Genomic DNA, 26,243 nt, shown 5'->3' on the forward strand with positions numbered 1-26,243 from the left:
GGGTTTATGTATTTGCTGCAGGGAGGTTTTCTGGTTTCCATGTTTCAATGTATGACTGTTCAGTAAATTTTCCCTTGTGTTGCTTGGGTCACTCTTACTACACTGAGACTTTCAACACCGGCCTGGATTAACTAACACCATTTTCCTTCTATCACACCTGCTTGGTCTTTATGAGTTGGTCCTTCCACATCTCATCCTATTAGATGCTATTCTTTTACTGTCTGCTTATTCATGTGCATTTCTACGTAAAACTTCCAGTTTGCTTAAAATTATACAGAGAATCTCAAAATGTGAAATATGGCTATCTAGTTCCAACCCAGTTTTAAGACTATAGTATGAGATCATGCCTAAATTTACAGCAGGATGAATGTTAGAAAATATTTGCATTTTCTTGCTTATGAATTTTAGCTCTGATTGTTACATCTCCCCATGTACTTAATCTTTACTTGAGCTTTAATTACTTTCTGTAGCTTTTCAATCCTTTCCTTCACAGTATGTAAACACATCTTTTGATCTGCTTAGTTTACCAATGCCTTATTTTCTCTTTGCCATCAATTTGATGATAAAACTCCTAACTTTATGTCCAAATAACTTTAGTTCTTTAGCACATTCCAACATTAAACAAACTAAATCAGATGCCTTCCTAAGTCAAACTTTCAAACATATTACCCAATGATAGTCATTACTTTGTTATTCTCTAATCTTGGAGAACAGATCAGTCTGCAAAAGATTACTACACAAAGATTAATCTGAAAAGTGCTATACATTACATAAAGCAGACCATTTTAAACACTAAGAAGATAATTAAGCTTTGTAATTCATTAAACATTTCAAGTGACCACAGAGGATGGAATGTTTATGTCCCCCACAAACTCAGATGTTGAAATCCTACCCCACCCCCCACCATGCAGTCACATTAGGAGGTGAGATCTCTGGGAGTTGATTTGTGTCCTTCTAAAAGAGATCCTCCAGATGGCCTGACCATTCTGCCACGTGGGTTACGAGAGAAAAGGGCCACTGTGAGGAAAAAGGCCTGAACCAGACACCAAAACTGACAGCGTTGTCTTCTTGATTCCAAAATGTACGGAAAGCATTTCGGTCCTGCATAAGATGCCCATTTATGCTAATTTGTGACAGCAGTCTGAAAAGAGTTAGACACTGAGTATTTGCTATTTTACATTATAGGAAGCTCATTTATTTGTAAAAACATTTGCATTTACCTGCACTTTCAAATATATAGCCACAAAAAGCGTGAAGACTTGTGAAATACCTGGGTTTCCTTAAAATTTCATAAGACATACATAGTTCAATACAACTGTCATAACTTTTCCATTCATTTGACATGTACTGTTTGCAGTGCAAAGCTATGTCTCACATAGGGAAATAGCAATATACACTTTTACAGATCTAGTTTCTACTACTTATAAGGGAGCTTTTGGAAATATTTCAATATTTTTCTAATAACATTGGGATAATGAAAATCAAGGTAAACCTTATTCTTTTAATGCAGAATTTTTTTTTTCTGTTCATGAAACTAGACCTCTTACTTTGAACATTAATTCACATCAAAACATAATTACAGGAAATAATGCATGTCCCTCTACTGGTACTATATACCAATTAGCACTATCCCTGAAGACCCAACCTTTTAATATCTTCATCTGTGTTACCAGCATTCTAATACCTGTTTATGTACAGTGGATTTTTCTTGAATAACTCCAAGCTGCTAAAAAAATCAATGTTTTTAAGGCAGGGTTACAGAAAGCGAGAAGGACAGAAAGCGAGAGAGAGAGATCTTCGGGCTACTGCTTCACTCCACAAATGGCCACAACAACTGTGACTGAGCCAGACCAAAGCCAGGAGCTTGCTCTAGGTCTCCCATGTGAGTGCAGGCGCAGGGACCTGGGCCATCCTCTGCTTTCCCAGGCACTTTAGCAGGGAGCTGGATTGGAAATGGAGCAGCCAAGACTCCAACTGGCACCAACAAGGGATGCTGGTGCTACAGGCCATGGTCTTGACCTGCTGTGCCATACCACCTCCTCCTCTCTCTCTCTCTCTCTCTTTTTTTTTTTTTTTAGTTAGAGTTCATCTCAGTCACAGAGTCAATGATGTTTTCTTTATTTTACAGATGAAAAGTTACATGCAAATAAGATTTTTAAAAAAGGGAATGCCTGGACTGGCAGTGTGGTCTGGTGGGTAAAGGGGCTGCCTGAAATGTTGGCATCCCATATGGGTGCTGGTTCGAGTCCAGGCTGCACCACTTCTGCTCCAGCTCCCTGCTAATGGCCTTGGAAAAACAGCAGTGTTCCTAGCTTGGGCCCCGACACCTACATGGGAGACCTGGACAAAGCTCCTGGCACCTGGCTACTGCCTGGCTCAGCCCTCGCCAATGCGGCCACTTGAGGAGTGAACCAGCAGATGGAAGATCTCTCCCTCTCTCCCTATAACTCTGCATTTCAAATACATAATCTTTTTCTAGAGGGGAATGCTTAGAAAGATTTTAAGGCAGGAAAAGAGTTCAGGAAACACAAGTAGATACAAGGGGAGAGGATTTCAAGCAATGTGTACAAAAGAGTGAAAGCATTAACAACAGGTGGTGTGAGGGCCTCCCCTGTGTTTCACTGTGCATCCTCATTCATTCATTCGCTCACACCATGGCCTGTTCCTACACGTGGGCTTGGACGTATAGGAGGAATCTGTATTTCTTCTCATGTTTGTAGCATCAAGCCTGGCATGAAATATGAACTCAAAAATTACCTGGCGGGCCGGCACTATGGCATAGCAGGTAATGCTGCCATCTTGCAGTGCTGGCATCCCATATGGGCGCCAGTGCAAGACCCAGCTGCTCCACTTCCAATCCAGCTCTCTGCTGTGGCCTGGGAAAGCATAGAAGATGGCCCAAGTCCTTGGGTCCCTGCACCCACGTGGGAGACCCAGAAGAAGCTCCTGGCACTTGGCTTCGGGTCAGCCCAGCTCCTGTTGCTGCAGCCATTTGGGGAGTGAACCAGTGGATGGGAGATTCTCTCTCTGCCTCACTTCTGCCTCTCTGCAACTCTGCCTTAAATAAACAAACCTTAACAAAATTTATAATGCACTAACAAAGTTCATTTTAAAAATCACCAGGACTTCTTTCTATATAATCACATGGATCCCATTACTTACTCAAAATCACAAACATAGGCAATGACTGGAAACGCTGGTCTTCCCATTTCATTTGGACATGAATCAGCATGTAGAGGAGCCACTGTGTGCTAAGTATTGTTTCAGATGTTATTACAGGACTGCCTGCTAAGTTATCCTGAGAGCACACTGTTCTTTTCTCGGATCCCAACCTTATTTTGGGAACTACTCACTTTTCTTCCCAGGCGGAAACAGAACAGTGCAGCTGTTCTTGCATTGGGTGCTTGCCACACAAAGTGCCTTTGCATATGGAAAGCAGGCCTGTGGATTCCTTTCCCTGAGGAACAGGGACTCCCTATTCTATCTCCTGCTTCTCTCTTGGGCAGCTCTGACAGAGTAGCTAAGGAATGTCTCAGCCTGGGTCACTGCTGGCAATCCAAGGGACACAGGTTTGGGAGTCAGATCCTCTTCATCTCACAGCCCAGCTCCACTACGCTCCTCCTGGTTACCTTGGGAAGATTCTCTCTGCCTCGCTTTCTTCTCATCCTTTTCTTTTTAAGGCTTATTTTATTCATTTGAAGGGCAGAGTTAGAGAGAGGGGGAGACAGAGAGAGACAGATCGCCTACTCGCGCATTCACTCCCCGAATGGCCGCAACAGCCAGGTCTGAGCCAGACGGAAGCCAGGAGCCAGTAGCTTCATTTGGGTCTCCCACATGGGTGCAGGGGCCAAGCACTTGGGTCATCTTCTTTTGCCTTCCTGGGTGTATTAAACAAGGACCTGGACTGGAAGTATAGCAGCCAGGACTGAAACCAGCATCTGTACAGACGCCAGCATCACAGGTGGTGGCTTTACCCACTACTCCACAACACCGGCTCCTCTTTGCATTCTTCAGTTAGGAGAGTTACCTGTGATAACAGGTTAATTCATGCAGTAACTAGCACAGTGCCTGGTTTATAACAGATATTCGGTCACAGTAAATTCCTACCCCCTTTCTCTTTTCTCATGAGAGAAAATTTCATCAAATCCTGCATTATTACAAATGTTATTAAGACTCTCTCTAGCCAGAAGTAATAATATAAATATTTGTGGGGTAGTCACATCTAGACACATCTAGACATCTAGATTTGGTAAACCCAATCCATAACAGAAAACTAACTAATACTCTCCTTACAGAAGTTCCCTCTGCATCCCACTGGCCTGCCAAAAATGGTATTCTATTTTTGATAGATACCTACCATACATTTAAATACTATAATCTTCATCTAACACATGCAATCTGTATTTGCAGCAATGGTATTTACAGAGGTTACCGTAACTGCTGACCGCTAACCTCACACAGTTTCTGCTCAGGAACAGGTGAGATTCTACTGTGCACATCTTCAAACCTGCATTTTCATGTGCGGGTCACTGTGAGAGGTAAAGGAGATGCTGTTTGGAGAAAGATGACAGTAGTGGTTGATACACAGAAAGTGTTCAACACAAGGTCCTCACTGTTACTGACATTGAGTCCCTACATCTATTGGAGGCAGTCAGCATTATTCTGAAGTGGAATATATGCTGCTGTATTCCTATCAGTCCATTCTCACTCAGTTCTATTTCTTATCTTTACTGTGGTCAACAAAATTAAAATATGCCTTTCGAGATTTCTGATCATTTACACATAGGCTACATGTAAATCAGTTTAAAGTGGAAAACAAATCTGACTTCAAGCAGAGGAGGGTGAGTGTACCCTGTCTGACATCACTTTATCCCCAAGCACATCATTCATTTGCCTTTTGACTGCATTTTGCAAACTCCATTCCCTTCCAGTAATGAGCAGACTGCTATAATGCACTTTAGATCTCATTGAGATTGCATTTGACTTGTATTTTCATCTTATCCTAATGCCATAATCCACATAAAGTACTCAGCAAAGTATCTGATCATTGCTTATAAACATTGGCTGTTAATGGGCTTTGTGGAAGACATCTGTGACCACAGTATGCAAATGGCAAGTGCATAAGTTGTCTTTCTCTGCACAGGGGGTTGTGCCCACACTGGACTCCGACTTCCTCTCTTCTGATCATTACATCACAACGTTGTCTAATGATAAATTATAACCTTGGGATCCAAGCACTCTATTAAAATTATAAGATATCTGAATAACACAGGGGAGTATGAAAGACAATATAATGAAAACCCGTGTGTCTACTACTTAACTGCCAAATTTTAGCTTTTTCATTTTTTTCTTTCACATTCCTTTGAAAAGCAGGCATTAGACACAGTTGTGAGTCTGTGTGCACCCTTCCTAGATTCCTTCTTCACTCATTCAGTGGAGGAAACCTCCAATAAATTCTTATGTTTATCATTTTAACAAATGATTATCCGATTAAGTACACGAGTTATACTATGACCACCTAAGTATGCATCCATACAGGGCACAGGTTTGGTACAGTGATTTGGTCATAATCCACAGTTGATATCAGAGAATGATTTCAAGTCCTGGCTCTGCTTCTAACCCAGTTTCCTTCCTGTTAATGCGTGCCCTGTGAGGCAGCAGGTACAACTCAATCAACCGGGTCCCTGCCATCCTCATGGGAGACTCAGGTGGAGCTCCTGAATCCTGGCTTTGACCAGGCCTAGCCCTGGCTGCAGTGGCCACCTGGGAACTGAACCAGCAGATGGAAGACATCTCTGTCTCCTTCTCCCTCCTCCTCTTCCCCTGTCCTCCCTCCCCCTATCTGTCTCTGACATTCAAATAAAGAAAAATGTATCTATACAGATCTATAGTTCTATTTATTTTCCAAACTTTGTATTTGTTATCATCCTGAACGTATCCTTCCACCTTTTGCCTTTGTTCTCCAAATAATGATGCTGGAATTTACTCATGTAATTCACATATTTTAAGTGTTTATAGCATTCTATTGTACAAATATACACCACCCAAATTTATCTATGTGTTCTCTGATTTTTGAATCTTTTTGGACTGAAGTTTTCCTTGTTGTGTTTTTGATTTCTTTTTTTCTTCTTATTATATTGCTGTGTATTTCTCCCGTGCACTATCCACAGTTCTTTATTTCATTCGTTTTGTTTCATTCATCTGTTTACATAGTTGTCTGTAACTGCATTTCCCTATTTCTTTGCTTCCTGGGGGATGTCTGTGCTCAGGCTACTGTATTTTACTATAAGTGAAGTCTCTATGACATCTCGATTTTGTCTTGGTGGAAGAGGATGAAACAAAGGCACCTTTCCCCTCAAACATCAACCTCCGAACCCCCACAGCTAGTGGATGTAGCACCGTGCATGGCAACAGACTCTGCAGATGGCGTTAAAGATTTTGAACTGGAAACGTCCTGGATGACTGGGTGGGGCCAACATGATCACAGGACTCTCTGATAGCAGCAGAGGGTGCTGGTTGGAGTGGAGATGTGACAATGGAGCAGGCGCTAGAGAGACACTTTCTGAAGACAAAGATGGTGTCGGCAAGATGAGGGCTGCAGGCAGCCCCTGGGAGCTGCAGAGGCTGGAATGATTCTCTTCCGAGCTTCCAGTCTCCCTCATTTTAGGCCCCAGTGCCCGTAGTGGACTTCTGTCCACCAGAGCTAAAAGACAACAGTTTTGTATTTTAGGACTCATGACTTCTGCAACGTCAGGTGACGGATTGGTACTGTAAGCCCTGTAGTGATTTGCTATAGCAGCAATGGGAAATAAAGTCATACCAAACCTTTCTCTCAGAGGTAGACCTACTATGCACAAAGTTTACTTCGCAGCAGGACTACTTTCTTGCTTAAATATTATAGGGGACTGAGTCAGTAACACCCTCAGTCATTATCCCGCCCAGGAAGCCACTGTACTCCCTTGACTCCTTTGTTCTTTTTCCCTCTGGTCACTGGCTCTTTCCTGACACTCCTTCCCATATGCACACACTACAGTTGACTTCACCTCTCCTCTTAGAAATGAATTCTCTAGGATGCACCCCCTGCATTCTGCTCATGCGTTCTTTAGTTGGAAGCTAAAACTTCTGACTCCTTGATAGCACAAATAATGCAATGAATTCCTTCTTCTGAATGTGTCTCTATGGGGTGAGATTACAGAGCCATGGCTCATACATGTATTTCATTCTGTAAAGTGCTCCCTAACTGACCTGCAATATTGTTAGAGATTTAAACTGAATTTCGTTTCATGAAGATTCTTCCTTTCACTCATGTCCTTTGCATTATTTGGTATAATTTGACCTAAATTTTATCAGTTAAATACACGCAAGGCAGTTTCTAGTCCTCACCTTAATGTTATAATTTCTGAAAGGTAACCAGGGAGCAAGTTTCTTTACAAATGTTCCATCATCATTCAATGGTCATGGTGAATGAGGAGAAGGCTCACTGGGCATAAGAGACTAAGCCATGGTCACTGCTAAGGTTGAATGCAAACACATAAGACTTGATGTGTTCTCTACTGGTTGTGACACAGAACTCCCAGAGTTGAAATTCTATCTCGAGGACTCAAATGTTTTCAGAAGACATAAGACTGGGACCTGGAGCAGAAACCTAGAGGCTGGAAAAGAACAGAATTCTGGGTAAGAGCCAAGGAGTGCAGAGCCAAGGGTTATCTCTTCTTCCAAACCAAAGGGGAGTGATGAGGAAGAGCAGAAAAAAGAAACAGGCCTCGTCATGAGGATACGTAAGAAGGACTGCAGTAGCAAGGGAAATTCAAAAAACGCTATGTGGATCTGTGAGATATTCTTAAAGCCACACAAGTATACCAACACATACCTCACATTTTTAAAATGTAACTTCTAATTTACTTTAAAAGTTTAATGAAGATATAAAAACTCTACATATTTATGGGCCACTGTGTGATGCTTTGATACATGAATATATTGTGTAATGTTCGATCAGGGTATATTTATCTTTTCAAACACTTTTTTGCTTGTTCATAAATTAAATACTACTAATAACACTTGCCATCTTCTATGGGACAAGAATATGCAAGTCTCCAAACCTAATCCTGTTGGACAAGGTCATATCCTAACCGCCAGTGAGCCTTAGGAACACAGTATTGCTGGGCACATGAAATGACTGTTAATCCAAGTCATCTGTCTTCTCATTTTGGTACCAAGTAAAAGATATAAAAATTAAAGCTACTGGTGGGTTTTCCATTAGATAAAATGAATTCCTCCTGGCAATTGGCTGTGGAAATGCTGAAGGCCTACAACCATTTGCTGAGCCCCTGGAATGGAGTGACATCATCAATAGGTCATAGAATGCTGTCCAGGCCTTGGTGACAACTTATAACTGTCCTTGTGCTGGACTGAGTGAAGAGAGAGAGTCTCTCGTGAGATTTGTTGTTCTTGAACGTTCCAATTTCATGCTCTGTCGCCATCAACTAACTCTCTGATAGCAGTGTCGCAGGGAGGAAAGTACCAGATTCGAGTACTCCCTGAGGGCGGAGCCATGAAGCGGAAACAAAAGACAAAGCATCTAGAAACCACGTGCCCTCCCCAAGCTTCCAAGAGATCCAGAGGTTTGTCTTGGGCTAATCTCGGGGCGCAGGGTGTTAGGAACTGCCTTCTAGAAACAGATGGATGGGGCACTTAGCTGTGGTGGAAAGAGGGAAGACGGAGGGAGGGAGGTGCAGTTGAGGGAGGCAGGGCAGAGGGCGAGCTGTGTGTGTACGTGGGTCTACCTGAGGACCAGGTCACGGAGAATGAAAGGAAAGCTCAGCGGATCCAGCACGGGTCTGTGCAGCTTAGGGCCTGCATGACCCACAGTCGTTCTGGGTTGCTCAGTCACAGACATGGTGATGGGCAGTCCGGACTAATTTTTCTTAAAAGATGATTCTTTTCTGAAAGCACTGGAGAAGTAAATGCTGTTGTAAAATTTCCACCAATATTTTTCTCCTTCTAGTAAAGAAGAAAGCATGGCTCCTAGAGATTAGGGAAACATTTTTTAAAAGTTTGAACACTTAAAATGTGTTTGGGCAGAACTGATGATATGGCACAGTGAGTACGTCCATCACTTGCGATGCTGTCACTCCTATCATAGTGCTGCTTCAAGTCCCTGCTGCTCCTCTTTCAATCTGGCTTCCTACTCATGTGTCTGGGAAATCAGTGAAAGATGTCTCAAATCACCGGGCCCCTGCCACCCACGTGGGAGACCTCAACGGCTCTGGGCGGCCCCAGCCTCAGCCACTGCTGCCATTTGGGGAATGAACCAGTGGGAAGATCTCTCTCTCTCTCTCTCTCTCTCTCTCTCTCTCTCTCTCTTTCAAATAAATATTTTTTAAAAAAGACTGTTGGGCAGGAAGGAGTTCAAAACCATAAAGAATTTATTTACTAAGGAATAAAAACTTTGTTTGGCTTTGGACTGTGAAAATATAAATGTGGGGTTCCCGTGTGAAAGTAAGAAACAAAACTGGATATAAGTACACACAACCCCATTAGAAAATCACAACTGAATGTAAGGAGATAGGGTTTGGCTCTTTCTGGAAAAGTGGGAAACTAAACAGTTACCGTTACCATGGCGCCTAAAGGTAAACAAGCAGGGACCACTGCTCCGTGGGTCTAGCCAACCACAACATTCCAAATAAGTGGTTCAAATTTCTGTGGAGTAACTGAAATTTCCTGCAAAGTTGGGGGGCTCCGTATTCTCATGGTCTCTTGGAGAGCAGCCTGGAGTGATGCTTTCTTGATGGGGAATTCAATAAAGTTAGTGTGAATTCAAAGTTGTTGAGTAAATAATGTGACACGTAAAGCACACAGTCACGCCTGTACATGTATGCACATCCATGTGTACACACACATACACACATGTAATGCACAAATACAAATGTTAATATCTGATACAACTGTCTACATACCATCCGCCAGGTCTAAAAACATACTGCATCCTGATTTCATTTGGTGCAGACTAGGCCTTAACATTAACAACATGACGAACATATTTCTTGCTTGTATAAGATTACAGGATGTATGGGCAGGTCAGCAGGGCAAGTCTTTGCCAAATGCTAATTCATGTGCTGGGACTGATGAAAATATTGTCATCATTACAGGCAGCGGTCAACTGGACCCTGGATTGTCGACATCCCAGCCCACTGGAAAAGAAAAGAGCGCTAAGAGAGGCAGAGGTTTGTGTAGCTAGGACTGGAAGGGGCGCAGGGCACTCCTTTTCCACTCACTCAATCACAAGGTCAGAGTTAACTACAAGGGAGTAGATAAGTAACACAGCACAAAGCGTGGCTGGACAAGAGATTGCTAACAGTCCCTACTCTGTTAGAAAGACACACTGTGCGGCCCCACCATCCACAGCTCGCACTGACACAATAATAAAATAGTATTCTACATTACAGCTTCTCGATATCAGGAGAGACTATGGAAATCATGGTGTGTTCACAGAAGCAGTCACTTAGAAGACTCATTACTTAAGGATGGATAAATACGCGTGGACACCAAGCACGAACCACATCTCTTATTAAATTTCTCAATAAAGTTTAATTTACAAAGGTGATCTCCAGCACCAACAAAAGGCACCATCCCAACCTGGTGCTGAAAAGCAGGTGTTTCTGCTTCTCCCTCTTTGGGCTACTTGTCCTGCATCACATCTCATCTGAAGACAGGCTCACTGGGGTAGCGATGGAAGCAGGAGAGGAGCCCAAATCTGGGCTTGACACAAAGATGAGTGAATGGGAATGCTCACCAGCTGGCACAAGTCTGCCCAGTCCAGAAACAAGCTCAGAATGTGTAATCAGCCTGAAATTTCTGAGGCAGCCTAACTCTGTAAGGAAAAGGTTTGCCTGGACTCAGGGTTCTGGAAACACAAAGTCTAGGGGCCTCAACTTGTCAGGGCCAGAACATGGACAAGAGTCCTGAGGTGATGCAGAGAATCGGACAGCAAGAGGTGGGCAAATGACCACAGAGAGGCTTGTGTCTGTGTCTCCGCCCCTCTTACAAAGACACCAGAATTCAGTCATGTGGGCGCCACCTTCCAGACCCTATAGAGCCCTGCTCACTCCCCAGGGCCCCACCTCATAGCTGGATTAAGTGTCCATCCTCACAAAGACCTGGGAGAGACTCCAACGGCACACAAAGCATAGCAATGCTCTTCCATGGTACTTAGTATGAACTGTAGTGCAAACAACACATTCCAAAGAGAGGACACCTCAGAAGGCTGTGGACAGCTGGGCTCTGCTGAAGAAAAGAGTGGGGAGGGAATAAGGGGTCCCAGGTCCACAGAGGGGCGGCCTCTCGGTGTGAGCCAGGAGACGAGCTGTCACACTGTCAAAACACTATGAAAGCACTCGCAGCTTCAAACATGCCAGCAACAGTATTGCTCTCAAGAGATGGACTTGAGACACAGTACAGAGGCACCTGTTCAAGACCACACACACACACACACACACACACACAAATCCAAAACCCCAGGACGTGCCATCAACACACACAGATATGTGTCAAACTAGCACACACGCACAAACCTCACATGGCATTCCCACCCAAACAAAACTCACTGCAAGATTCCCATTTGTAAGCACCGAATCAATTACACATTAAAGTTGAGCCAAATTTGAACCAACATGTTATGAAGTTATAAATACCCAGCACACTGCATTTGCCACACTGTGTCAATGCAACCTGTGCATCACACACAACTGGACACATTCCCAAGAGAGCTTGATAAGAGTTAAACACCGAGTGGTGATCCATTTATGGTAAATAGAAGGAGTGACATGATAGAATCATGAATATTTATTTTCTTTAAAAATTAAAATGTATTCACTTTCATTTGAGGTGATGCACATCTAGATGTTAGATGGAGAGAGTAAAAGAGTGAAAAGTGTAGTGGAGGCAAACAGAGGCAAACGTCTTAGCCAAGGGTGGTGAGTCTGAGGGGCCTCCAGGGCAGGGTCCAGGTAAAAGCCCCCTGCCCACGTTAGATACAACTTTCAGGACAAGAAGTCTTCCTGGGTGGAGGAGGGCTGGTGTGGGCCCAGTGGAAGTGGTCAGTGGGGGAGGAGAATGGAAGCAGCCGGGTTCCTCCAGGGAACACTACAGACTTCAGCAGAGCTGGCTCCCTGTGTATGGAACTGGGTCTACCAAGGACTCAAGAGTGACAGCATGAGGAGCTTTTGGAAGAAAAGTTTGGCAAAATGACAAAGTGGACAGTCATGTCCCCAGTCAATTCTGACACCACCAGGAACAGAGCTTTAGTGCACAGCACACTGTCCAAACCAAATGCATGAAGGCTAAGCCAGACTCCAACACCCAGTGACAAGACAACTCCTTCTGTGTACATGTGGGTTACAGTATTTAGCAGACTTGGGATGGCGCTGCATCCCATCCTAAGGCTGCAGTATTTATAGACTTGGTTTCTTACAAGCTCATGGGCCGTGCCTATCCTCAGAACTCCGAACATGATCATCAGAATATGTGTGGATTGGACAAATCAGTGAATCCAACATCCACTGGGTATCAATGACCTCTGTTTCATTTTCCAGGAGTCTCAACCACACAGCTGTGTGAGCCACAATCCAGGCACTCTCGGGAGGGCAAGACCCTGGTCCACGAGGCAAAGGGAACATCTGATGAGTTGGAATGCTACATCCGCCACCCCTCTTCAGCCAACCCGCCTCGTGCTGGTAAGAGCAGGGGCAGCTGAGGCTGGGCAGGCCAGTGCAGAGGGAGGGGGAGCAGACCTGTGGCCACCAAGTTGTTCAACAGCCATCATGGAAACCAAAAGAGGTTTGTGCCGAGGACAAAGTCACAATCACACAAAAATAGGGATTTTTTAAAATAAGGACATTTTAAGATAAAAAATGGTAAGGAAGATGTAAAAATAGCTCTAATGGAGAGCGTCTATTCAGAAAACAATAAAGTGAACACAGGAATCGACAAGAACAAATTCTGAGCTAAGACACTGGTGAGTGCAACAGACACAGGCTTTTTGACAATTTAAATCCCCAAACAGCAGTCACTAATTCAGAACTGATAAAGCAGCTGTAATTAAAGTGCTGAATGGCAATAGCATGTCACATTGTAACTGGAAGTGGAAGTGCTCCAAGCTCCTGGTGTTGCTCTAAGTAGGGCAGAACCAGTGGCTCCCACAACCAACTCTCAACTCAGGAAAGTAAGGGAACAGGGTGAGCAGGGCCCACCCACGGGATAGAAAGAGCCTGAATTCAAGCGCAGTACGTCTACTTATTCCCTGCTACGCACTTTGTTCCACAGAACTCCAGAAGCCCCAAGAGGATGCTTCTGCGTCGTGCGTGGAGGTTGCAGCCCACCCTAAGGCTGCAGGAGAGAGCTCCGTGTCCGATGACGTCTCCTGCGTCTCCCCTCTGAACGATCCCGTTCTAATTGGAGAAGATGGTAAGGCCGATGCGGAGGGCAGGTCAGAAGTTGGAGCAGAGGCGCAGCTGAGCCACCTGTCCTGGCCCCTCTTCACTCTACTTTGCTGTCACAATAAGGAAGTCCCTCCAGGCACATTCCCTGGGGAGGGCCACACAGGGAGTGGGATCCCAAGAACAGTCACAGCTCCTCAGCACTGTGTCCCCTTATTGAGGGCACTGGGGGAGCTACAGGTGAGCCTGTGGGCAGTGCTGACGTGTGCTGAAACCCAAGCAGAACCTTCCCCTGCGCACTGGCACCAACACGTGCTTACACTCGGCTGTTCTAAGCCTTCACACCAGGGACGGCCAGTTTCCCCTCCCTCCAACTGATCCTCTCCCCCACTAGTGGCACTGCACAGGGACCTCACACCCTCATTCCTGCAGCCCCCTTTCCCTAACCAAACCCATGAACACTGCACATCCCCTCACAGACAACCCACCTCAGCTCTCGAGTGCCAGACCACAGGCCACACTGTGTCTGAGGAGAACTAACTCCCTTTCGCAGCCTTTCTCTTCACGTGTCACGGAACCTGCAACGCCTTCGGTCCTGCAGGGACTGCACGTGTTGAGAGCTTACATGTGCTTCCTACAACACGCTGTGTCTACTGTCTCATGGACTAACACACTCATGAACACACACACAAGCCACACACATCCCACAACACAGAACACACACATACCAGAGAATGCAACACCACGGAACACTCACACACAATCATATCACAGAACACACATACACACATATCCTACACTGCAGAACACACATACACCATACCACAGAACACTCACAACACAACCATGTCACAGAATAAACACACACACATATACCACAGAACACACATACTACAGAACAAATACACAACCAAACCACACACACATATACCACAGAACACATACACCATAGAACACTCACAGATACAACCAACTACAGACTATACACACAAGCCACACACATCCTACACTACAGAACACACACACACATATACCATACCACAGAACACACACACCACAGAACACACACATACCAGAGAATGCCACACCACAGAACACTCACACAGAATCATATCACAGAACACACACACACACACAAGCCACACATATCCTACACTAAGAACACACATACACCATACCACAGAACACTCACAACACAACCATATCGCAGAATAAACACACACACACATATACCACAGAACACACACACCACAGAACACTCTGAGACACAACCATACCACAGAACCCATACACCACAGAACACACACATACCAGAGAATGCCACACCACAGAGCACTCATACACAATCATATCACAGAACACACATACACACACAAGCCACACACATCCTACACTACAGAACACACATACATTAACACCATACCACAGAATACACACACCACAGAACACTCACAACACAACCATATCACAGAATAAACACACACACATACACCACAGAACACACCCCACAGAACACTCACAGATACAACCAACTACAGAGTATACACACAAGCCACACACACCCACACACATACACTATACCACAGAATACACATACCACAGGACACTCACAACACAACCATGTCACAGAATAAACACACATACATATACCACAGAACACACACACTACAGAACACTCCAGTACACAACCATACAACACACACACATATACCACAGAACACATACACCACAGAACACACACTCATACAACCAACTACAGAAAATACACATGAGCCACATACATTCTGCACACATACCTCACAGCACAGAATACCCGCATAAGCTGCCACAACACACACATACCATACCACAGAATACACATACACAGCACAGAGCACACATACATATCACAGAACACACATACATCACAGAATAGTCACCATCTCACACCACAGAACACATACAACAGCATGGAACACACATACCACAGAATGCATATACATACACATCACAGAAAACAGACACACACAGACACACACGCCCCATCAGTCCCTTTCACCAACACCAAGAACACTTATCAGAGATGGACCAGAGCACACATCTGCCTCCACCAGACAGCCCTTTCTCCTCCATGTACTGGAGATACTGAGCACACACCTCACCTGCCACATCCCCCCCCCCCCCACACACACACGTCCACCCCCAGACCCCACAGGCAAGGATCTCTCGGTGCCTCCGTGAACTCCACCGACTCCACAGCCTTACGGCAGCCTTCTCAGTGTTGACATTGTCCTTCCTAGAAATGTACGAGTACCAGCCAGAGGCTGTGGAGATGCCTCTGCTCCAGGATGTGAGGCAGCAGCACAGGGCCTCCCCCTGCCCACGGCCCTGCTTTCATTTCCATCTGGCTGACGAGCCCTGCACACCTGCCACACACAGGAGGAAGCAACGGGCCATGAAAGTCTTCTACATGAGAGTCCGGAGGAAAAGAGGGGGCAACGTCGTGTGGGACTCCCAGGAAGGCCTGGTGCCCCCCAGAAAGAGAACCAAAGTGGAAGAAATAGCCTTTCCTGGCACCATGCCTGCACAACCCAACCTCTCCTACCAGTCCACGGAAGACCTTGTGACCGAGGACTCCAGCTGCTTCATGGGAGAGCAGGAGCAGGTGCAGGAGGCTGCCAGCTACCAAGCGGCTCCGCCAGCTGAGGAGGGCATGCCCCAGGCCCAGGCCAGCACACCTGAGTGGCAGCTGAGCCCCAGGAGAGGCTTCAAGTGCATGGCCTGCTGCCGCGTCTTCTCTAGCCTGGCGGACCTCCAGGAACATGTGCAACACGGGGCAAAGGAAGGCTTTAGCTGCCGGGTTTTCCACCTCGCCTTCGCCTGGCTAGAAAGCAAAAAGCACATGTTGGAGAAGAGGGACAATAAGAAGACGGCCAGGAAGACATCTGGACGCAAGAAGGAGAAACATCTGGACGCGGGCAAATCCCCACGCCAGTAATCTTGACCCCTGTCAGCCCCTACAGAAGAGCAGTCGCACTCTACCTAGGCAGTCCATTCTCTTTACGCAGAAGAGTTCCCACCGTTGTCTATAGGCACCCACCACCACCACGGCCTCGGTGACCACAGCCTCTCTGTGGGTGGGATCCTCTCTGCTCTGTGGGTAGAAAAGGGCAGACCCTGATACACAGCAGAGCAACGTGTCCAGCCGTCCAACCAGTAATGCACACCAGTGTGTCGCCCCCGCCACTGCAGCAGAGAGGAGACTCACTGGAAGTGGCAACTGCCATGTGCTGAATGTGCAACAGGTGAGGACCCACGGGTAGGAGAGCATCCCAAAGGCCTGGAGCAAAGGTGGCGTCAGTAGCAGGGACTCCCCCGGGAAGCTTCCCAGGGCTCACGGTCCCTGGATTGAGTGTTTCCTCCAGACCCACATACGCATGGAGAAGGCGTCCTGCCCATGCCTCCGGAGTGGGTGGGAGCAAAGTCGTGTCTACCAGGCCAGCTGAGAAGGGTGGGTTGGGTCCCCCACTCCTAGATAAACCTAAGAGCCCCAGCTCCTCTGGGTTCAGTTCTTGGCCTGGCTTCCTTCCGAGAGGCAGGACAAGGTGGGGACAAGCCTGTGTCCCTGAGGGAGGGCTGGTGGCCTGGCTCTTTCCTGTTTTCTGAAGCTCATTTCTGGGAGGAGGCTGAGGAACTACACCCACTCCAAGGCCCACAATGAGTGGATGTCTCTGCTTCTTGCCTCCAGAAAAAATGTTCCGTGGTACATGCTGGGAACCAGAAGTGAAGGCTCTTTCCTCAAAGACGCCATGCGCACCTGGGAAAGGGGGCCTTCCTGCCAGAGATCCTTGCTGGCTGATTTTAATACGATTTGCCTCCCGATTCTCACATCTTGTTCTTTTTGTTGCAGCATCAAGAGTTCCCCCAAATGACCACCAGAGAAGAATTAAACCCAGCAAAGACTTTTCCCAAGGTCAGCTTCTTATTGAATATGTCCTGAATTCCTGGACACACCAAGGGCTCCTCGTCTGTCCTCCTATAATCAACCATAGAACGGGACCTGGAAGTTGTCCTCGGTTTTCTGAGTCATGCAGAGCATCTCAGGATGGCTGTGTGCTGTTAAGAAAAGATGCCTGCCTTATCTGTGCTGGTTTTCCCACGGCCTGAAGGCAGGTGTCCAGCATCACGCAACGTTGTAACCTGAGAACAGCCACAGCTGGACTGAAGACAGAGCAGCCGTGGCCCTGGTCAACATGCCATTCCAGCTCCCAAGAAAACACCTACAGGGCTGTGCTGAAGTAATACTGGACACACCTCACCCCGAGGAGATCTCTTCCTGATAACTGTCAGCTCCACGGGAGGGCAGAGGACACTGGGAGCGCCTCTCGGGTTAGCTTTGGGGAGACGAGAAAGAGCAGTACAAATGGGGAGATGTTTCAGTACTCCTGGAAGCAAACACTGACACACCGAGGGCTACCAGCACTGTTACCAGCAAGCAGATCACAACTAGGCAGGACACTGCTCAGCTGACACCAGGATACTCTAGCTCTCTTCCCATTGTGGGCCCTACTCTGCTCTCTGGGTGTCTTTCATTTCTGTTACATTGGAACACCCAGCTCATCATCTCATGCTCCAGCCAGATACTGCAATTCACCCCACTGCACCTAATCTTTCCCCACCTCCTCCCTCCCACACAGAACATCCATGAATACGTGCTTGAGACAAAACATGTCAAACAATACAGAATTTAAATCACACGAATTGGAATACCCTTCTCTCTTGCACTCACTCCCAAGCCCTCGGCGTTTGTTGTTAGCACCCTTTTTGCACCCTCCTTCCCTACGTCTCCCTCTAAAACACTTTGCTGTGTGTTAACTGGCTGCAGGGCAGACTTCTTACGGAAGGAAGGAAACCAGGCACTTCCCGGATAAAACCAGAAATGATGAAAAGGTTCCACTTGGCTTCTCTGAGCTCGTACACACATAGGTGAACAGATTCTTCTCCAGTCACAATCGGAAGTACGGAACATGTGAGAAGTCACTAGGGGCAATCCAACACATGTATACACAGGTGTCCCCCAAGCCATAATGCAGGGAGGTGATTAGAAAACTCAAAGTGTAAAGGCTACTGACTTCTGCAAAAATATCACTTGCACGTTTTAATTATCTGCATGCCACTTACAGTTATTTCATATCCTTTCAAGGATCATGTTAAATTTTGTCACTCTCTGCCATCTCCAGAGTGATAGAAATAAACAAATCAAACATGAAGAGGCAGAAAATGCGTGCAGCTAGACAGTGGAAGGGAAAGTAGGAGATTCGAGTTTAAAATGATACTCTTCATAAGTTGTAGCTTTTACCCTTTAAAATAGTCACAGCTTAAAACCACATGATGGCATTAAGGACACCTGTATATGCACAAATGTGGTTATCGTGCAATGATTAATTATATGTTCTTTCCTTCCTCGTGGGTGTGAATGTGAATCTGGGTTTGCACAGGCTCAAAGGAGCGACATGGTGGACCGTGGCTGCTTTTGGTTTCATCTGCCTAGGATTTTGTCTTTCTTCTTTGATAAGCGTACCTGCCTTCCCACCTAGTATGTGAGCAAATGAGTCAGACTCCCCAGGTGCGGTCCACCCTCCTCTGCTTCGCTGTTAGAATTGACCTAGAGGCAAACATCTATCTGTGCTAATCTACCCTGATGGCTTAGAAAACCAAATCAGAAGAGACAGAGACTGTGGAGTCAGCCTTGAGTGATCTTTTATCTGCTCCAATGGAGACAGTACACACTGCAACTTCACCTCTCCTGCACTCAGCCCCACTCTTTCCCTTGGTGTTGCTTGTTAACTATTTAACATCTCTCTCTACAGCCATTTCTACAAATGAACTCTGACCGTTTCCCATGTCTGTCCCTGATATGCTTGTCCCTGTGCATCATTTGGCTGGAGGACAGACTTAATGTCAATGAGAAGAAGTCAGGAACTTCATAGCTCAAACAAAAAAACAATGAAGAGCCACTCCTGGCTTCTTAGATTGTGCACATGAAAGAAACTGCATTCCACATTCTTAACAGGCAGGACAAACCCTGCCGTACCTCATCTGAGTCAATCAAGTCTGTGTATGTCGAGGGGTCCCCTAAACCAAAGCACAGCATGGAGCAGTCCTCCGTGCTGCTGCTCTTTGATTCTTAGTGTTTGAAAGACCCGGCTGTTCTGTTAGTTTAATTTACTGATTACCCCACTATCCATTCAATAAAGTTTTGTTCTGTTTTGTTTCAGTCGGTCTCTGTCATTTATGTTGTCACCTATTGGACCTTAACTGATACCCATTAGCATGAACACAGTGGATTCTTCCACTTTGCTCGTGTAAACGATGTTTTCCACAGAAGAATAGCAGATTGCAGTCCTCAGACTTTATGTCGAAACATCAAGGGGTTCTCTTTAGCTCAGCTGATATAAAATGCCCTCGATCGATGAGGGAGAGACACTGACGATGCTTGAACATATGAGCCCAGTGACTGGACTTCAATACGGCAGGCTTGGTCTGAAATCCCTGCATTCAGCCTGGGCTTACGTTTCCTTCATCAGCATTTTGCTCTGCCTCAGGTCTCTCACTGTGGAAGCGGAGATGATAGCATTCACTGAACATGTAAATGCTACAGAGGTGAAACACACATGATCGCAGATGTGAGGGTAGTGGCCAGGTGAAACACAGGCTCGGTTTCCTTTATTCACAAGTGTTATTTCACATGCTATGTCTTCTACCCATTAAAAGCAAGGATATTAACATCCATAATGGTTAAAAGATGTACACCCAGAATCCAATATGGTCTTAGGCTGTCACACCCTGCACTGTCACCATTTATCTTTACATCAATATCACCAATATGCCACCCACAGAATATTTTAAACCCAGCTTCAGCTCAGCTGCACAGCCTCATCCCCCTCCTTTTGAAAGGAGCAAACTTATGACATTTCAACACATGTATGCAATGTGTACTGATCAAATCAGTGTAATTAATACTTCCCATTTTTAGATAACCACTTTCTGATTGGAGGCTTGGAGCTACTTCTGTTTATAAGATACACGTGACTGAACTGTAGTCACCAGCTATACTGTGTAACACTATGAATTTATTCCTCCCATCTCACTCTGATTTGACACCTATTATCCCAACGCCGTCAGCATCTAGTAATACCAGTCTGTGTTCAGGCTGAGGTTTGGGTTTTTGCATTTAGCTCGGCATGAGACGATGCAGTGCCTGATCTTCCTGTCTCTGGCTTATTTCACTTAAGATGATGTCCTCCACTTCCACCCATTTTGCCTTCTGTATGTTTTCTGGGCACACAGAAGAGAGGCACTCTGAGGCTTCAGTCGTGATTCAATGACAGAGAGGGGAAGTGCTACTTACTCTGTCCTGCTCAGAGCTTGTTACACACATATACTGAAATGTCACACTGTACTACATAAGCATAAATAATTATTGCTAGTCAAAAATTGTTTTCAAAAGTAGTCTTTTTTAAAAAAGAAAGTGTTATGAAAAAAAACCTATGCACAGATTTCAACATTTTCTTTTTTTTTTTTTCCTTTTATTTTTTTGACAGGCAGAGTGGACAGTGAGAGAGAGAGACAGAGAGAAAGGTCTTCCTTTGCCATTGGTTCACCCTCCAATGGCTGCCGTGGCCGGTGCGCTGCGGCCGGCGCACCGCGCTGATCCGATGGCAGGAGCCAGGTACTTATCCTGGTCTCCCATGGGGTGCAGGGCCCAAGCACTTGGGCCATCCTCCACTGCACTCCCTGGCCACAGCAGAGAGCTGGCCTGGAAGAGGGGCAACCGGGACAGAATCTGGCGCCCCGACTGGGACTAGAACCCGGTGTACTGGCGCCACAAGGTGGAGGATTAGCCTAGTGAGCTGCGGTACCGGCTTTGAAGTACCCTCATACATTTTTCAATCTGCTTCACAGATTTTTAAAAAGCTAGTACAGAGAGATCACATTTTATTGACAATTTTGCTTCGAGGATTACCTACTCTGGTGTCATGTATGACAGGTAAAAGGGCACGAACCAGCTGAAGCTTTTTACATGGTCAGACCAGCGTGTTATTCTGAGGGACAGCACACTGGTGAAGTCTCGTCTACTGGGCTACGGTGTTGAGTTACAGACAAGCATAAAAGCCACTGTGGTGCGCAAGAAACACTTTCAAGATTTACCAGAAATGTCCTCCACGCAGGCCACAGTTTCTTCTCAGGTGTAACATCCCGCACAGATGTTGAGGACGCCAGAATGACTACCACATCCAGGTGATGAGCATCGTCGTGAGCTCAGTTAGCTACTCGAGTTAGTCTCAGAAACTCCCGAGATAACGCTCACTGCTCGCCTGTCGCTCCCCCATTCGCAGAGGAATGACACAGGACCCTGCGCTGTTCTTTTGTCTGCTCGGCCCTTCCCGGGTTTGCTGCTGGTTCTTCCCAGGTTGGCTGCCGACCCTCCACCTCCGTGGAAGGGCGGCTCCCCCTGCCACTTTCCCCACTTCCGCAGGGGAGCGGCACACCGCCCGCCGGCTCTCTCGGGGGCTGCTCAGATGTTATCCGGATGTTCCCCTTAGATGTTCCTGGTGCGTGTTGTCTCTCTCCTTTATAGTCCTCTTCCACCAATCCCAACTCTGCTACCCACACGCCGAGTACGCTGCTCTCCTCCAATCAGGAGCAGGTCCCACAGTTTATTGGTTGAACTGGAGGCAGCTGTGTAGAAGCTGTTTCCCTTCTCAGTGCCATATTGTGGGAGAGCAGATGCATAGAATAAGTCTTAATTTCAGTAACTTAGTCTAGTCCGAGTTGCTCCCCACACTTGCCTTTGAAATGTACACTGTTCAGGCCGGCGCCGCGGCTCACTAGGCTAATCCTCCGCCTAGCAGCACCGGCATACCAGGTTCTAGTCCTGGTCAGGGCACCGGATTCTGTCCCGGTTGCCCCTCTTCCAGGCCAGCTCTCTGCTGTGGCCAGGGAGTGCAGTGGAGGATGGCCCAAGTGCTTGGTCCCTGCACCCCATGGGAGACCAGGAGAAGTACCTGGCTCCCCGCGGCGGCCATTGGAGGGTGAACCAACGGCAAAGGAAGACCTTTCTCTCTGTCTCTCTCTCTCACTGTCCACTCTGCCTGTCAAAAAAAAAACAACAAAAAAAGAAATGTACACTGTTCTTCTTCCTAACCACATTTATTTCATAACAAACACAATTCTAGTTTTGCTGAGGTGTATTTAAAAGCAACTTTTTAATGATTTATTTATTTATTTGAAAGGCAGAGAGAGAGAGAGAAACCTTTCAACTGCTGGTTCACTCTTCAAATGGTCACAACAGTCAGGACTGGTCAGGCTGAAGCCAGGAGCCCAGAACTTCATCTGGGCCTTCCAAGTGGGTGGCAGGGACCGGAGTACCTGGGTCATCTTCTGCTGCCTTGCCAGTTGCATCAGCAGGAAGCTGGACCCTGTGCTCTGATATGGGATGCAGGTGCTGCAGGTAAAACCTTAGCTTTCTGTATACCGCTGGCATCAGGGGCTCCTATTTTAAAGCTTTATTTGGCTCTGGGTTTTTCTTCAAAGACCATTTTAAACTAAACCACTTTGCAGATTAAAATCGTTCAGTGGTATACCACTGACTCTAATCCAAGCTCTCAATTATTTAGCATTCCACACATTTGGGACCACACTGAATTCCCAAACCTTGTGATTTGGAATTCACAGATTTCCTTCCATTTCTCATCCCCACGTAGCACCCCAGTCATCTTTGCTGGGAAGGAGTGCATGCAATGTATATGTGACAAGGTTCCTAGGGTGTCTGCCTCGTTTTCTTCCTACTCCTCAGGCTGTTTTATTTATATATTTTCTTGTTGCCAGGGGGATGTCTCAACTTCTGTGCTCTGTGGCATCACAAACACACAGGATTCAAAATTTGATCCTATTTACCCTCCAACCAGTTCCCAAAACCAAAGGGACACCAGCTCACTCAGCTGCACAGGCAGAACCCAGCTGGGCAGAGAAGCTGCTTCCTCCATCACCCCCAGAACTCCATCAGCCACCGAGTCCCTTCTGTCCTCTCCCTCCTGTCTCCTCCTGGAATCTCATCCTCCAGTCTACCTCCACGGCCAGCGCCAGCGCCATCACCTCCTTCAGCTCGTTACTGGAAGTGTCCCCTTTGCCGTGGACCCCCAACCTCACTGCTTGTCTGCATTTTTCTCAAATGCTGGTTTGCACTTGAATTTCTATGACTCATCCATCAGTGCAGAGATCAAACACATTTTCAGATTCAGTAGCCATTTGGACTACTTAATGTGGCTGTTTTTAGCATCAGACACACACAGTCCATGGTTGTAAATGTTCCATATGCGTGCTTTATTCTACTTTTAACCCCTTTCTGTCTTGATTTCTTAGCTGTGCACTGACCTTCACAAGTCCCCAAGGTCTTCCTGCTGTCCACACCTCTCAGTGTGGAGTACACCCCACAAAAAACCCCATGGCATTTGTACCACACACACGCACCTGTTCTGTTTATGGTACCTGTTCCCCTCTGAACCATGAAACCCTTACAGAGAAAGGCATGACATTCAACCATTTATTTATTTTCTAAAATTTATTTATCTGAAAGGTGGAATTACAGAGAGAGAGGAAGAAACACACACACGTGGGGGAGAGAGGGGGGAGAGAGGGAGAGAAAGACAGAGAAATATCTTCATCTGCTGGTTCACTTCCCAAATGGCTACAACAGCTAAGGTTGGGCAGGGCTGCAGCCAGGAGTTTGGAACTCTATCTGGGGCCCAAGCACTTGGGCTATAAAATTTATTTATTTGAAGGTCTGAGTTACACAGAGAGAGAAGGAGAGGCAGAGAAAGGGGGGTGAGAGGTCTTCTATCTGCTGGTTCACTCCCCAATTGGCAGCAACGGCCAGAGCTACAATGATCCGAAGCCAGGAGCCAGGAACTCTTTTGGGTCTCCCACATGGGTACAGGGGCCCAAGGACTTGAATCATCTTCCACTGCTTTCCCAAGCCATAGCAGAGAGCTGGATTGGAAGTGGAGCAGCTGGGACTGGAGCCGGCGACTATGTGGGAGGCAGTCTCTTCAGGCTATGGCTTTACCTGCTATGCCACAGCGCCGGCCCCTTTGCTGCTTTCCAAGGCACATTATCAGAGAGCTGGACTGGAAGTGGAGCAGCTGTGACATGAACCGGCAGCCTTGTGGGATGCTGGCATCACAGATAGCAGCCCCATCACTCACCCTTCTATCAACAGCCCCTTGCAGGGGTTCTTGCACAGGGTTACCAGCAATTTTCAAAAAACATTTGCTGCAAGGATTGATCACAGTATATCTGATGAGATCGACATCTCTCAAGAAAGTAGTGCTTGGGTTACTTGGTTATTTTCCTCTTTTGTTGTTTTTGACTAAGTAATGTTTCTGCTTGATATACACTATTAACTTTCCAATTGTTCAAACTGTTTTATTCTAACATCATAATTCATTTTTTTATTTATAGAATGGAACAATCCTCATGTATTTCATACACACAGTTTTAAGAGCACAGTTGGGGGTGGGGCAGTGCTGTGGCGTAGTGGGTAAGACTATGCCTGCAGTGCCAGCATCCCACATGGGCACCGGTTCTAGTCCCGGCTGCTACACTTTCTATCCAGCTCTCTGCTATGGCTGGGAAAGCAGTAGAAGATGGCTCAAGTCCTTGGGCCCCTGTACCTGAGTGGGATACCTGGAAGAAGTTCCTGGTTCCTGGCTTCAGATCGGTGCAGCTCTGGCTGTTGTGGCCAATTGGGGAGTGAACCAGCAGATGGAAGACCTCTCTCTCTCTCTCTGCCTCTTCTCTCTCTGTGTAACTCTGACTTTCAAGTAAAATAAATAAATCTTTTAAAAAAAGAGCACAGTGATACTTCCTACCATCCTTTCCTCTTCCTCCATCTCACCCCTCTCCTTTTCTTATTTGAATTTCTGCAATGACACACTTGATTTTCTTCATAAACAAAAGCTTAACCCTCCACTAAATACAGACTTCAACAAGTAGCAAATAGAAAAACCATCGTTCTTCAAGAGGATAGACAAGGGCTATTAAAAGTGATCAAGTCTCAAAATGTCAGTTTCACTCACATATATTACATTTTTTTGGTACTCTACATATTAGTTACCACAAATCAGGGAAAATATATGATATCTGTATTTTGCAACTGGCTGATTCCACTAAGCATAATAATCTCCAGTTGCATCCATTGTGTTTTGAAAGACAGCATTTCATCTAACGTAATAATTAAGAGAAATGCAATAAGAACAAACATCTTGAGGAGTGCAAACACCATGGGTAGAGCTGGAAACAGACACCACATAGCACACTGCTGCAATGGCACTCTTGTTTTCAGTGTAACAAAGAAAAAACCGTCCCAGTCTTTCCTGAAAGACATATTTTTGATTTGTTGTTAAGTATCAGTTACCATCCAGAAGACAATAGGGGAAAATCTATAAAAACTATTATTCTCAGTGACATTTTCTATATACCAGAGAAAGCTCTCTGAAGGGTTGAAATTTAGGTCAGCAAACACACCAAACTAGTGTCACAAGAAGTCAATACCTACAAGAATGCTTACAACAGTGAAATCTGTGTTAAAGTGGTGCTATGGCTATGGTACCTTTAAACAACAGACCTAAGTTTGTGTAACAGTGCATTCAAACAACTCCTCGATAGGTGAGACCCTTTTAAACATCAAAAATCCTGACTCTCAAAGTTGCACTTTTAACATTCACCAATTTTAAGGAAAAACATAATGATAAAGTGCTACCCACATTG

General features: G+C 46.0%; 2 protein-coding genes across 7 annotated transcripts in view; one reads left to right on the top strand and one right to left on the bottom strand.

The window, feature by feature from the left end:
* EDIL3 (EGF like repeats and discoidin domains 3) overlaps positions 1–26,243 on the bottom strand; it is a 491,890-nt gene that overhangs the window by 373,533 nt on the left and 92,114 nt on the right. The gene's annotated exons all lie outside the window — the stretch shown is intronic.
* On the top strand, positions 8,367–19,673 carry LOC103349539 (protein FAM170A). 4 transcript variants are annotated; one of them, XM_051854035.2, is made up of 6 exons: positions 8,368–8,621; positions 10,149–10,223; positions 12,591–12,731; positions 13,321–13,461; positions 15,713–16,717; positions 17,323–19,671. In XM_051854035.2, the coding sequence occupies exons 1-5, from the start codon at positions 8,552–8,554 to the stop codon at positions 16,408–16,410; spliced, it is 1,125 nt and encodes a 374-aa protein (XP_051709995.1). In that variant the 5' UTR covers positions 8,368–8,551; the 3' UTR covers positions 16,411–16,717; positions 17,323–19,671. The 4 variants fall into 4 exon arrangements, with proteins under 4 accessions (XP_069912983.1, XP_069912984.1, XP_051709995.1 ...); XM_070056882.1 differs by having other exon boundaries at positions 8,367–10,223; XM_017344575.3 differs by lacking the exon at positions 10,149–10,223.

The sequence above is a fragment of the Oryctolagus cuniculus genome, chromosome 14 (genome assembly GCF_964237555.1).
Source record: "Oryctolagus cuniculus chromosome 14, mOryCun1.1, whole genome shotgun sequence".
Classification (NCBI taxonomy): Eukaryota; Metazoa; Chordata; class Mammalia; order Lagomorpha; family Leporidae; genus Oryctolagus; species Oryctolagus cuniculus.